Here is a 15,853-nt window from a genome sequence, read left to right as displayed (position 1 = left end):
TAAAAATGTGCTCGATTGTTTTTATTCAAATCAATTTATTTACAAACTTTTCATGAACTTATCTGTTGTATTTTCCAAGGAATAGTTGCCGAAAGCAAAAATTGTGCTCTTTAGTTCTAATTGGATCATTAAACCCAATCTAAATGATACTAATATTCGTTCAATTTTTTATATTCGATTATAGGTACTTGTTTTTATCTCTAACGGGCGCCAATATACAAATATAGCTCGGAAATTAATACCATCTTGCCCATACTAGCTCCATCTCATGTTGGCCGCACTCGTGGATATTGAAACTCACTGAAAGGGCGCGTCCATGTGTTTTATAGGTCTATGGGTAATCTATAGTCTCGTCGACGGAGGGGTTATGTTGCTCTGGCTCTGACCACAGAAGTCTTGATTTACTTTATGGCTCTGACTAGGTCAAATGAGACCAAAGCCATGGTCAGCATCTATTCTTTCACGACGAGATGATATTTCTGTTGATACTTTGAGTGATGGTAGTTTGTTAGTTCGAATTAGATCGCAACATTTGTTGATTAGATTATCGGCGAGTGTTATTGTGTCTGAATTAATTTAGTTTATTATTCACCTGCCTTACTCTTGAAGGCGTGATTATCGTTGCCACGTCACGCTTGGAAATCACTGTTAATGAAAAACAGAATATAGACCATCAAAATTCCATAAACCACTTGACAACGAATTATTTCGAACACTCGATGAATGGTATGAGGATTGCATAAGAAAAGAACTTTTAGTTATCGAGTTTTTAATGTTTTCATCAAAATCGAATAAACAATATTACTAAACAACTAATTGAGATGAGAAAACAATATTTCTTATTATATTTATTGCATTGATTTTGCATAGTAGGCCAATTTTTAGTATTAAAAAAATATTAGTATTGCATGTTCAATGGGAACAATGAACAATAAAGAGAAAGATCAGAATTGCTCATGCATTTCAGTCAGACCAGTAAAGAGAACAGTCAGGAATATTCATAACTGTTTTCTATGATGAGGAAGAATTTACATTTACATGAAAGAATATATGTACCATAATTGGTGTTGAACAATTAGAAATTGTTCTACTACATATTTACAAAAATATTCTTCTAAGAACATATGTACAGATTTTATTCCAGTACAACTGGAAAAATAATGATACCCCATTCTTAATTGTTCCCGAAAAATATTCTTGTTTTATAACATACCACAAATATAAAGACTGAAATGAAGTAATGAAAATATTTTCTTAATAATTCCAGTAAAATTACCATATACCAAAAATGATTATCAGCTCCTTCGAAATCTAACCTAGTTTATAAAATTAATTCTTCTTTCCGTTAGACAACATCCTCGTCAAACACAATGTTCTCATATCATCTAGCGCCTTATTAATTCTTCTAGCGAATCCATGGCAATCCTGAAACAAAGTTTACAAATGAGGAATGACCCCTTAGGCAGATATGTCGACCTGACACAATTGAAATTAAATTTATCAGTCAATAAAGAAAAATATTGTATTTTAACAAGGACCTAACCCAGTTTCTGAGTTATTGAATTCCATTCGTAGTATAAGTCAAGTATTATACACGCATTCATGATTAAGGATTGATTATCAGTTATGTTTTGTTTTTTATTTAATTTAACAAAGCCAATGGTCACTGAGAGGTAGTATGAAAAATAAATAACAAAACTTTTCTATATAACTTCGATTTTCAATAATGATCATCATTTACGTCTAACATTTTCGCATAATTGTTTATTTCAGTTTTAATTACCTATATGAATTAAGATGTCTATGACTTGGTCTACCAATATCCGTAAGTAATCCCATTCATACTGACTAATAACACGTAATCATCATAATAGGAAGTATTTGTATTCTTTTTCACTAAGATATTTAGTTCTTATGACTTGATACTTGCGGTGTCATTTGATACTCACTGTGTATTTACTACTTTTTTTATTGGATATATGGAAGAAGATCCTATCCTCTCCTGCTATGATATAGGAAACACCATATCCATCATCAGCCACGGGACCAAAACCTCCTCCAGCTGACATACATTCGGGATTCTTGTTCAAGTCTATCCTACCAGTTTGACCATGGGGAGTTTGAGAAGTTGAAAGTTTCCAGGGTTCACTGAGAACCTCTTTAAGGAAGGGAGAATCAACTTCCAAATATTTTGATAATACATATAAACAAAAGAGGTGCCTGTCGATACCTTTTCCACACATGGCTTCTTGATACCCAAGCTGAAAATCAAGCATTATCGAATCACTCGCCAATATTTCAATTTCAAAACATAATCCATTATAACCTTTTATCAGGTACAGACGAACAGTTTCCTATACCAGTGGCGAAACTAAGCGGGAGCCAAAATTGAAAAATATCCTTTTAATGGTTCATTTAGAAATGAAATAAATGTTTCGTTTCAAATTATGTACATTAAGACATTATGAAATAAGGTAGTACATAAATACTAAACTCACTCCGTTGTCCTCCTTATCCCTTTCAGGCCCAAATTAAAAAATTTCATTCAAAATAAACTCATATTTTGAGGTCGAGAATCATGAACTGAAATATATTTCATTGAATATCTATTTGCAATTTTTTTAAATGGTGGTTTCTACATGTAACGACCAGGACTCAACTAATAATACAAGTTATATTATTATTTCTTGTGGATGGCAAGAAAACAGTTTTTTTGTCACCTAAGCAAAGACCAACTTTACACGCTGTACAGCGCCATTTTGCAGAACTATTGCAACCCAATCCGAGAGGAAGCCTTTGACTTACCACTGTTGCAGCTCTTTTGAGATGTAACCATAGGGACGCATGGAATATATATTTTTAGAGGTGGTTTCATAGTGACTGAAAGGGTTAAACAGGATGTCTTCGACTCGTACAAATATTTTAAGAGTAGATTTTTGAGATCAAAGTAACACTTTTTTCCTATACAATTTTTTCCGGTTCGGACCTGATGAAAAGATACAGCCATTTTAAGTTTTCATAATGAGCTATGCTAGCCCTGGAGAAACAAAATTCCCTTCAGATATCTTGTGTTCGAAAAAGATTAATCAAATAAATGAAAAACTATATTCCGATATTCATTTCATTCAATGAAACTGTTTGTGAGATATAACTAAAATTTTTTTTATGGTTTTTGCCTGTATCTTTTAAACCGAGTTCATTCGGAAAAAAATAGTTTTTCATTTATTCGATGAATCTTTTTCGAACACAAGATATCACTCACGTCTTCCAGTTTTCTCATTATGACCATTACGTAATATAAAAATACCAAAAATTAAAAAAATCCAATTCTAAAAACTAAGTTGGATCTAATGAATATTTGAACGTTTTGTAAAATCAAAGTATGTTTCATATTTTGTCGTATAAAGCCCGTTTGTAACAACCGAGAATTCTCTACCAAATTTTGCTAAGAAAACGGCAGAGATTATTTTGTATGCAACAGAACAATGAATCCTACCGAAAGTGCGTATGCAACGGTAAATAATTCACACGGCGCATGAATTTTCGAGCAAACGGTCTTAATGCACGTTTTCGAGTAATTTGATGTCCAAAAATGAAAAATTTCTGTGGAATTTGAAATATTGGGTATTTTGGATAAATATAAATCTGTTTAAAAGATCCACAGATGTGTAGTGTCACAGATTCAGCTAGTTATTCTGAAGGTTCTGTTTTTCCAGGGGTGGCATAGCCCATTATGAAAACTCAAAATGGCTATATCTTTTTATCTGGACCGAATAGGAAAAAAATTTTTCTTTCGACTTCAAGAATCTGCTATAAAAATATTTGTAGGAGTCAAAGATTCACCCTGTATATTGAATTAAAACTCTTGGGTATGTAGACTACTTCATTTTTCAGTAGATCTTGCCGACGTTTCGAATTATCTATAATTATTCATCAGGACTACAATTCAACATGTTACTAGTTTACAAAATGCCAGACGAAGCCCCTGATGCCTTTTCTGGAAAGTAAAGCAGAGCACAATGAGTTGATTTGTAGGATGTGTGTGAACACTGTGAACAGTCCGACAATATTAAGGAACTGGGTAATAATGTTCTGACGAATTCATTCTCAATAAAACCCCAAAGGCAAAGATTTCGAACACTTAAAAGAGGATATGTTTCAGTAAATAAATCATCATAATACAAATGCCTGACCTAAGCGACTCTGACGGTAAGCGTCCACAGTTCCGCATCCTACGCAACGCACGGATCGCATCGAAAGTATTTTAGAATGCTTTGTATAAAAGCTCATATAAGTGCGTCCACTGATACGTATCGTACTGCCCGAATGCATCGCTTGATTATTTTAATGCGATCCGTGCGTTGCGTACGATGCGGAACTGTGGACTCTTACCTTGATAGTTCACCACTGACCTTTTACCTGAATAAGTTATATTGATAATTGATAACTCACCTGGTGCCTCTCACAAGCTTTCGTGAGCAGTTTGAGCCTTTCTTCATCCGTACTCTCCTTATTTTCCATGGCCTTCACCCAATCTGACGATTCAATTGTACAGGGTCTGACAGTTTCGGTTCTTCCTTCTCTGAATAACCTCGTCATGCTGGCTTCGTAAGTGAGACAAAATTTACCGGCTTCGCGGTAGTACGCTAGCTGTAGGGCCATTTGGATGAAAGCGTCAGGACTGAGCTTGGCCTTTTTCATGAAACCTTTTCCGAAATTGTTGTGCATGAAAATAGTCAAATCAATGTCTCGAATCAAGGCTTCTGCTACAGTCATTGCTTTTTCGATAGCCGCTCTGCATTCGTGTTTGATTTCCCAGTTGAGTCGGACCGGAACTGGGGGTGTCAATTCTGGAAGGCCGGCTGCATTACCATTCTCGTCATATCTATGGAATTTAATAAATTTCTAATGTTAGACATGTCCTATTCATGGTTTAATGAAATGTTCTGATGGGGGATGAATAGATTGCTAGATTCGATAAGATTTAGGAACTCTAGGCAACTGAACGTTCAATTTGAAATAAACTAATAGTGACAACTTTTTTGTTTTTTTTTTGCCTTTTTATAACTATTGAATTAGCATTTCAGTACTTCATACAGTGTGTAAACCACTTAAGAAATAAAATTCTTTGTGTTCTTATGTTAGGAAATCATTAGACACTCTGGGACACGTCAACTTTGGTGCGCTTTTAAAGCATTAATTTATATATAGGGTGTCCCAAAACTAGTGAATCAAACGTCACACCACGATAGAGTAGACCAAATACTATTGAATGACACCAATATTAGTTCAGCGAAAATGTACCGTTTCCAAAATAATCAGAATTTTATGAAAATACCTAAAGTTGCCGATTTTCGAACTATTTTTTTCAATCACAGGGCCAGTTTGTGACAAAGGATATCGATTTTAAATCATATCAATCCTAGATTATTGTTTTATCACACCTAATTAAAATTATTCCAAGTAGTTAATCGAAAACCCAAGTAAATGTAAATTAAAACAATTGTTTTTTCTATATACTTTTTATTACTCAGAATAAACCCTATCTATAGGGGTGATAATGTGGGCGAAAAACGCTATCCTTAATCACAAATTGGCCCTGTGATTAGAAAAATAGACCGAAAATCGGCAATTTCAAGTTAAGATTTTTTGGAAACGGTACATTTTCGCTCAACTAATGTTTGTGTCATTCGATAGTATTCGATCTACTCTATCGTGATGTGACGTGTGATTCACTAGTTTTTGGACACCCTCTATATTTATATGTATATTTAAATATGATTTGTAATTCGCTGCTATTATTATGCTATATAAATCGTTGTATATTCAAATTTATAATCAAGATGTGTACCATTGAATTTGAAAGCTGACATGTCTCGGTGTTTTTTATAATTTTCTTCGGCAACATGAGGAATTTTGATCCATAAGTGGTTTCCACAATGTATATTTTCTTGTTCGGCAGTTGCCAGCAGATATCATAGAATTTGGCGAAGCTGCACAAAGAAATTTATAGAAAATAGGCAACAAAGAAAATTCGGACGTTTGAATCTTCCATTATTGTTGAAATGTATAGTTTTCAATCAAATCTGAAAGATTTCACTCAGAGCATTCGAAAGTATTGTTCTTTTTTGTTTCATTTGCTTGTAGTTCACAAAAACTTTACGTCAATGTCAACATGTAATAAATAGTATAAAAATAAATTGGAAACAGATTATAGGATTTTCAGAAAATGAGTTTTTGAACCACCACGCGTGTTTCGCTATCACAATAGCATCTTCAGGTGGGTGTCGGTAAACTCCCTACCATCACCCACCTATAGATGCTCTTGTGATAGCGAAACAAGTGTCGTGGTTTAAAAACCCATTTTGTGAAAATAGTATAATCTGTTTTGAGTTCAATCATGGATTTTCGTTAAGTATCGGCCACATCAATTCAATAATAGTATAAAAATACTCTATAAATAATCCGGCTTCAATTATGAATACAACATAAATTTTCAGGTGGAGCAATTAGTTCAAGCAGCTATATACAAAAGCAATTGCATGAAGGCAATGAAAAAGAATTAATTACATATTAAATTTAATCTGTAGCTCAACTGAAGCAGGACAATATGAAACTTATTTCTTTATAAGAATGAGCAAAAACGATCGTTTCATATATTTTTTTCCTTCCATAACTCCCGAACTTGAATTCAGATTTTACTATAGTTCACTTAAGCGTGAATTTATTCGAGAATGTTTTCGTATGAAATCATAAAAATAAAGAAAAGAGAGAAAAAAATTTCTCGTGAACAATTCTTGAATAGATTCATTTCTTGCAGTCTTGTATAACCAACGCTAAACAAACTATAAGACATAGAAAATGATCAATTACAATTTTGTAAAGATCCAAAAGTTCTATATGAAAGTTCGAGCATAATTTACAGTAACTAGTTTTAAAATTGTAAATGTAATTCGGAATAATGTTTCATTTAAAGAGTTAGTTTGACTGGCATGAAATCGATTATGAAGCTGATTATAAGTTATAAGGGTTTTTCTTACGATATATTAGAGTAGTTACAAACATACTTTGGTCAGTCGAGCCAAACGGAAAACCGCAGTGTGTTTGCAACTACTATAATAATATATCATAAAAAACTATCCTTAGTGCATTCAGAGATATTTTTTGGCATTGGATTTCCGACTATAATGCATATTCGTTGAAGAAGTCCAATGTTTTGACTACAAACTTGATATGATATTGATGTGATAATAAAAAAAATCCGAATTTTTTGTAAATAAAATTCACATAACAATGAAGGTGCAAGAAATTATCGTCAATGAATTTATTCATCTCGAATCTCAAAATTTTTAGAATATGTATCAACAAGCTAGAGCTAGAGCATACCGTAAATGGGCAATAAAAATATTGAATTGAAAGGGCAGCTATGAAAGATTTGAAATTCAAAATATACATTGTATGAATTAGGAAGTTATCAATTTAGGGAAGAAAATGAGTGTTAGTAGAGTTAATGAACCAAATTACCGTTGCCCTATCGCATCCAGTATAACATGTTCCCATAAATGGCCCATAACCGGTGCGTCTGCCCTGATAATGAAAAAGAAAAAAAAATGAACAAAAGTATATGTACAATATTTAAGGTGTACCAAAAAGAAGCTGAAAAATAAATACATAAAACATATTACTTGATATTCAATTAAAACTTTGACCATATATCATTAGTCCTATTAACTGCACAAGGAGCATTTGACATTAAACAAGGTTATATTGCGGCTTCCTACAGTCTTATTGCAGCTGATTAAATGCGTCATGTATAAAGCATGAAATTTTGCTATCTCAATATTTGGAAAGCAATCTAAGGAACTCTTGTCAGATTAGACTGCAGAAAGTTATGACAATATTTCAATATATCCATAATGTAGATTTCATTGAATATATCAAGCAACATGTTGCATACAATAAATAAACCAACGCCACCTACAAAAATGGAGACAAAGATATTATTGATCTGAATTATCAGTCGTTTCCAACTTATTACCGATGGTCGAATTTTTGTAGTCCAACGATCCATTCCCATACATGAGACATTACAGCTGCATCGGCCCTATAAAATAAAACGTTATGAAAACAATTTAAATGTGCTGAAGTAAAGATTATGCCCTGCGGAAAAAATCTGAAATGTTAAGTTCAGTATTGAAACCCAATTTTATTCCATGGCTAATGAAGAATTTAATATTTAGAACCCTCTCGGTATCCTCTATTCGCCTCTTGTTTTCCAATGAAACACCATGTATAAAGATCAAAACAAAATTTTGAATATTTTTCACAACTAAATATTCTTATAGGTATTCATAATCAGATTCTTCATGTGGTAATTCTTTTCCTTCCAAAAATGTAATCAATCTAATGAAAAATATTTTCGATATCTACATTTTGATTTTGAGCCAGAATTATGAAACTGAGGAATGACCTTTAGAAATCCATAAAAATACTTCTCAAGGGCTTCATATCCTGTATTATATTTATTAACAAAAGGGATTATTATTTCATTATAATCATGCTGAAATAACTAGAATATCTTCCAGATATACAGATCAAAGTAAGTTAGATACTTTTGAAACATGAATTTTTTTCTTACCAAGAATGTTCTGCATTGAATCCAACCTAAAACAATTGAAACTATTAATAATGTGTGATCTATGGTAAAGCGATGAAAGTTTGAAAATACATTGAGAATAAACACAATACATTCGAATTTCGTTATTGAATCAAACAATGAATTATTGTGAAACAAACAATTGATTGTATAAATATTCGAAATTAGTGGCTTTTTAGATATTATACCACCCATTTCGCCCACACTAGATCTTCAGGGAAATATCGATTGTTCATCGACAGGTTTTCAATCCGATCCAATATGACCCGAAGGAGCTGTACGTCGGCTGTACGTATGAATATATCCACCCTGAAGTAGTGCCGAAGAGTGACAACAACATCAAAACTACGACGAACAAAAAATTTTTTAAAAGGGACCCGGAATTCCGGTAAATTAAAAAAGCTTATTTTTTGAAAAAATTAAATAACCGAAAAACCGACTTTTGCATTTTCATCAAAATCAATAGGCCTGCTAGCATCGTGGAACCGTATGATCCTGCTGACATTGAGCTCGATAGCTTTAATTGCAACTTGTGTAGCGGGTCAATCGTACGTTCGTTTATCGAACGAAATATGTTTATTGCCTGATCTAAAATTCAATTGTCAAAAGATTTAGGAACTCTAGGCAACGTTGGATTTGAAATGAAGAGTGGTGACTCATGGTCATGATCCTTTGAAACTCGTAGGCTAATATTTTGAGGAGCATTGGAAATTGGAATCATATATCTATCATATTCTATATAATCTATATCGATAATGGGGTAGAGAAAACTAAAGCCTTCCGTGGCAGCAATCGACTTCTGCGCATGTGCAGGAATATTAAGAATAAAAATGCCTGATTAGATGTGTGTCATTCTGACCGAGAACAATGTTGAGAGAAAACCTGGAGGAAAAACAAGAAGAGAAAAATTGACCGAGAATGACCTGAATTGAAACGGAAAAAATCACTGGAAAACAAAGTAGAAGATAGCATCAAGAGAACAGTCTGCAAATACACAGACACAGGATGCAGAATGTGCGTCATTCTGAGACATGGTTTTATGAACTGATAGGAATTAAATTATTTGTCTTCACAGTCATTTGAATATTTTCGACCTCAACCTAATAATATGGTGGTATTGGTTTCAAACAAGTTCAAACTCAGATTAACATTACTTAGTATTTTGTATTTTATCCTTGATTTCTAATGATTAGAAGTCAAAATTCATGAAGCTTTATCATATTGCAGCACAAAACGCTCAGATTCATAACAAAAGTGAAATATTATTTGTTTTCAACAGAAAACCCGCGGATATTAACAGAATTGATGTAGAGTCAACAAAATAGTAGGTCTGTAAAAATATTTTTCTAGGTGTTGTTTACTGTCATATATTGTGTACATTATATCCTGATAAGTCTGTTATTCTTTTGAAATTCTATTGTCAGTGGAGGCTATAATTCTGATTCAATTTATAATAGTTTTTTTTCAACACTGAAATTGTAAAACATTTCCTACTTCAGTTACCAATATACAGCAGTTGCTTATCTTTAAATATTTTTGTTATTTCAAATTGATTATTGTATATTAGACATTGCTAAATGAATATAAATTTTTCTATGCAAGCGTTCTCTTTTAATGAGCCACTGCACTTGTTACTTTTATATAAGAATTATTACATTAAATTCTTCTTGTTCGAACCCTCCAACAATCTTACCCGACGCAAAGATGAGGTGAAGTAGGGGAGCAATAATAGAACTTTGTCAACACGAGCACTTTCAAAAGTGTCCCAATTTTCTACACTGTTTTTACCTCAAATCGCACGAAGCAACAATTTTTTCAATCAGATATATTTTTAGCTTTAGTTGTGAACTCCTTCATTAGTGTGATCATCGTTTACAAGGAAGGAAAACACACTAAACTATAATCATTATAATCTATTGGCGATCGATCTCGGCTACATCATCAGGCAAGCTGAAATACCAACAAACATGCAAATAGACAAAAACATTTTTTTACAACGAAAAAATAAGTAGTTAACTTAGTTACATTTTTTGGTGCCAACATGGGTATATTTCTATAAAAAATTAATTCTTACCATCAAACTATGAAACACCATCAATTATATACATTTCTAGAAGTCAAAACAGATAAAAAATACTATGATTCCAAGTGATTAAAACTTAACAACCTTGTTGGCTTCCTCTTGTGTCTTTTATTTGTTCTGATTCTTTCCGCTGACTTATTCCTTATGTTTATGGCCTATCAGAAAAAATAAGAAGAATCGGTTCGAAATTCAACATACGAACTGTTTTTAAAACGCAAAATGATTTAAGATCTATATTAACAAAAACTAGACCTTTGAACGAAAAACAAAAATCAAAAAATTGTATTTACAACATACCCTGTATTTGTGGTAAAACTTATACAGGTGAAACCTCCAGACCTCTAGAAATAAGAAAACGCGAACATAAAAATAATATTAAAAATAGAGAAATTAATCGATTGCAGATCGCAGATCATATTTGTTCTAATATGGGAGACCACATGATGGATTGAAACAACACTAAAATTTTAATGACGGATCCAGACCATTATAAACGAAAGATTATATAAATATAATATATAAATAAAGAGTCTACGTGTATTCTATTAGATCAAGATAATAATTTGGCAAATTGTTCGGTAGGAATAGATCATATTTGGATCAATCTACTGAAGAAGGAACTGTCGTCCGGTAATTTCAAAATTAAATGAATCAACGTTTCTATGCAGTCTCTGTTTCTATGTATTGACAATTAATGTCAAACAAAAGCCACAGAAGATTTTCGAAAATAGATTTTTCGTCTGATGAAGGAGTCTGATATAGACTCCGAAACGTTACCACTTAAAATTATAATTTCAACGTTATTTATTTTCAGTTCATTGTCAGGCAACAATTTTTTCTAGTTAATTTGCTCCTGACAAATTAGTGCAAGAATTTACGCAGGAGCAAATCGTCGATTTCATTTTTAATTGATTTTGTTTTGTTCTTAATAAACTAAAAAGTTTATTAAGAAATGTTGAAATATTGTATCTCAAGTTTTAATCACTTGAAATCATAGTATTTTTTTATCTGTTTTGACTTCTAGAAATGTATATAATGGATGATGTTTCATAGTTTGCCGGTAAGAATTAATTTTTTATAGGAATATACCCATATTGGCAGCAAAAAATGTAACTAAGTAAACTATGTACTTGTTTTTTCATTGTAAAAAAATTGTTTTTGTCTATTTGTATGTTTGTTGGTATTTCAGCTGGCATTTCTTTCCATCTTATGGAAATTGTAGTCACACTACTTTTCATCCTAATGACGAATAAGAAAATAATAAAAAATATTAATGGTATTTTTTATTGAAACATGTTCAGTTAAGGGGTTACATGGGTTTCGTGGGTTCAAAAAATCAATTTTTTTTTTGGCTCATTACTTTCTACAACATCTCAAGAATATTGTCTTAAATTTTCAAGTCGATCCGAATAATAGTTTTGGAGATACAGCCTTTGGAAGGTGTGCGCTCCAAGTCCCTTTTATTCTTGCTCAAAACTTTGAACGCGTTTTTCTCGGAACCGTGTTTTCAAAGTCGGTTGTCAAATGTTCTCGAAAACTACACAACCGATCTTGATGAAATTTACACAGATATTCGAGATACAATTTACTCGTGCTTGGACGAAGGATTTATTTTTTTTTCAATTACAACTATTTAAAAAAAAAAACAAAATGTCAAGCGAATTTGACCGAAATTTTCATTTCTTTGGAAAAATGTCTGCCAAAATTCCAATTTTTACTTTTTTTTCTTTCCTTCGTTCAAGAACGAGTTTATGGTCTTAACTAAACCACTTATTTTCGTTTTTTAATTTTAGATGATTTTGTCAGGAGTTATGCTGACAACGCGGACGCACCTTTTTTCCGAGGGGTCATCGGAAATGACCTCACAATGGAGGAGTTTTAATTTTTTTATTTTGAAAATTTCAGGAATTATTCTTCAAATATGTATCTATAAGACAGAAAAAAGTTTGAATCAAATAAATGATTTTTTACGTAGAAAAAAAAATTGAAAATAGACCCTTTTTTACCCGATGAAACCCATGTAACCCCTTAATGGTGAAATACCCTGTAAAACTGATATGTGGATATATATTCCTTGAATGAATAAAAAATCGAAAAAATCAATTCTTACCTTGCCATTTGTCCCAAAGCACAATGTGAATGATTTATCGAACCATCTGTCATATCCTTTACCGTGTAGTAAGAGTTTTGCGAAATTGTCCAGTTTTGTTGGATCATTCTGAAAAAGAAAAATTTGACAATTTCTTTCGAGGTATATAATAAAAGTACAGGAGATGGTGGTGAAATTTTTAGAGTAGGGCCCGAATGCGTCCACAAATTGTTGTGGATGGATTTGGAGTTACGTGCAACCTCATACTCAATATTCAAAAAGATACTAATCCAAGTGAGTTGAAATTCATCACGATCGCCTATTAGACGTTTAAGGAGAAATAATCATAATTTTTTTCAGAAAATTTGCTTGTTGGGGTTCTCGTCAATGAACTTCCTAAAATATTTTCAGACCTTTGCAACTTCCGGCTATACCGGAAACAACTTACTACTTTCTTATTTTAATTTCACATGTATCTTGGTTGAAGACGGTTTATGAGAGTCTTATAACCCAGGCTCTTTCTATGGTGTAGTAAAATTCACCTATGAGAAAGATATTCATGAGAAGGTGTAAACCGAAAGAGAGGTACACTGGCGGAATCTTCCAGGATGGCTCTCCTCAAAAAGTTACATCGAAACTTTGAACTGGTTACAGAATGCTTTGGTCGAGAAAATTTTAGGTTTAAGGTTAAGTTTTCATAACGTATTATACCACACACCAATGTGTGGCCAACAAATTGAGTTGGATATTCCATACGCTCACAAAGAGAAATGCAAGCTATGAACTATTTCTAAATATTTTCGTAACTTCGACGAAAACGTATAAAGTGTGTTTAGCAAGTGACTGTACAAACATATATGACATGTATTATACAAATAAACAAGATGAATCTGAATTCGACTTACAAATGTTGTCTACTCATAAAAGTTCTTCAGCATTCATATCATGGTCCAACAATACAGACAACACACTTGGATAAACGCATGCAACAAAATTAACGAAACAAAGGGAAAAACATTTTATCAAGAGGTTAACAAACTCTCGAAATACAAACAATTGCATAAGATCCCTACGCTCAAAGATAACAACAAAGAATATAGGTCAGACAAAGAGAAGGTAGAACAGTTTGCTGCCTACTTCAGAGGTGCATTCCAATATGATGGAAATATCAAATATGACTACAGTCAAGAAACCAAAGTAAACACTTGGTATGAAGGTTTTTTCAGGAATGCTGACAGTACCCACCAAAATGAAAATGTCAATATTTTGGAAGAGGAATACTACGATGTCCTTTCCAAAAGTAAGAACAGTGCCCCAGGATCAGACAATGTTCCATGGAGTATTGTAAGGAAATTAGACAAGGAAATACATGCCAAAATTATTCAGATGTATGAATACTGTTTGAGGTCCGGAGTATTCCCAGAAATATGGAAAAAGGGCACCATAATCACCATTGCCAAACACGGTACAGACCATCATAAAATACAAAATTATAGACCCATAACACTGCTGCCTGTATTGGGAAAACTTCTTGAAAAAATAATTAAAAGAAGACTGGAAGAGAAAATTAAGAACGCTATCCCAAAGAGCCAATTTGGATTCCGCTCAAAAAAGTCAACAATTCATCCTCTTACTATATTTGTATCCAACACACAAAACGCCCAAAGAACCCGGAAACAGACAGCTGCTGTTAGTTTGGACATCAACAAGGCTTTCGACAGCGTGTGGCATAAGGGCCTACTTTTTAAGTTACACAAACTCAACACTCCGAACTATTTAATAAAAATGGTGAAAAGTTTTCTGGAAGAAAGGAAACTCTGTGTAAAAATCAATGAGACAACATCCACCTCATTCTCACCAGAACAGGGTACACCACAGGGTTCACCCCTTTCCCCTTTGCTCTTTAATATTTTCTGCTATGACATACCTGAGAACAATAGCAAAGATCAGTATCTCCTGCAATATGCCGATGACACCATTATAATCTCGCATGGAAAAACCGTAGCTAAGTGCATAAAGGCATTACAACTTTACATGGACAGATTGATAACCTGGTTTTACAAATGGAGGCTACATCCCAACCCTGAAAAATCTAAATTCATAATCTTCAACCACAAGATCAGACCAAGTTCTCCTCTAGTTCAGATAGACAGTAGAAATATAACTCCGTCTCCGTCAATAAAGTACCTTGGCATACAAATCGACGGTAAACTAAATATGAAGCTTCAATCAAACCTCTCCAAGAAAAAAACAATTGCAAGAGCGAAACACTTCAAATGTCTCACCTACAAGAACGAAGGATTAAGCATTGAAAATGCCACAAAAATATACAAAACAGTTTGCAGACCAATTCTGGAGTACGGGCATACATTATATGCAAATGCCACAAATTCGGTATTAAAAAATCTAGAGGTAGGGGAGAGAACATCTCTGAGAACAATAACACGAATGAGACACCCCCTCAATAAATTACACAATCCATCCAATGAACTACTCTACAGAAAGACCAAAATACAGCCAATAATAGAACGACTGAAAATTTTAAATGGCAGATTTTTCAACCGGGTCAAAGAACTGGAGGATATATATGGCATGTTCCACAGAGATACAGCGAGCAACCCACTCAGAAAATTTCCAGACCAAACAATCATGGACAGTCTCACGTCCATGGCTATGTAGATCAATAAAAAAAAAATTAACCCAATTTAGTATATAATAGTCTAACCTTTTTTTTTTTTTTTGCTACATCGATGTATCTAAATGTACAAGGCTGAAGGACTTTGGTCGATGGCCTTTGACTGTGGTCAATAAATGACAGTTATTATTATTATTATTATTAAAAGTTCTTCGAAGGTACACTTGTTAACTGTTCTCAGATAAATTGACTTTCTAAGTATCAGTTTGAAATTACAGGCCAGATAACTTACTTTTTTCGTTACGGCAAAAAAAAACCACTCTGTATGTATTCTTCAGTTACCGTTACCAGTTTATATGAGTCAGCGAGCGCGTTCAACCCTTTTCCCAA

General features: G+C 33.1%; 1 protein-coding gene across 2 annotated transcripts in view; it reads right to left on the bottom strand.

Annotated features, from left to right (window-relative positions):
- Positions 1 to 752: 752 nt before the first annotated feature.
- The window catches only part of LOC123310367 (carnitine O-palmitoyltransferase 1, liver isoform), a 57,336-nt gene continuing 42,235 nt past the window's right edge, over positions 753 to 15,853 (bottom strand). Inside the window, exons 7-12 of one of the 2 annotated variants that reach the window (XM_044893837.1) lie at positions 12,850 to 12,957; positions 8,639 to 8,664; positions 8,039 to 8,104; positions 4,453 to 4,885; positions 1,950 to 2,261; positions 753 to 1,425 (exon numbers count right to left, since the gene is read on the bottom strand). In XM_044893837.1, coding sequence (XP_044749772.1) covers positions 1,330 to 1,425; positions 1,950 to 2,261; positions 4,453 to 4,885; positions 8,039 to 8,104; positions 8,639 to 8,664; positions 12,850 to 12,957 — 1,041 coding nt within the window. In that variant the 3' untranslated portion in view covers positions 753 to 1,329. Of the gene's footprint in view, positions 1,426 to 1,949; positions 2,262 to 4,452; positions 4,886 to 7,524; positions 7,588 to 8,038; positions 8,105 to 8,638; positions 8,665 to 12,849; positions 12,958 to 15,853 lie in introns of both variants that reach the window. The other variant, XM_044893844.1, reaches the window with a different exon arrangement.

The sequence above is a fragment of the Coccinella septempunctata genome, chromosome 1, assembly GCF_907165205.1.
Source record: "Coccinella septempunctata chromosome 1, icCocSept1.1, whole genome shotgun sequence".
NCBI lineage: Eukaryota > Metazoa > Arthropoda > Insecta > Coleoptera > Coccinellidae > Coccinella > Coccinella septempunctata.
The sequence above is the reverse complement of the archived record's forward strand: the minus strand, read 5'-3'. Positions and strand labels throughout refer to the sequence as shown.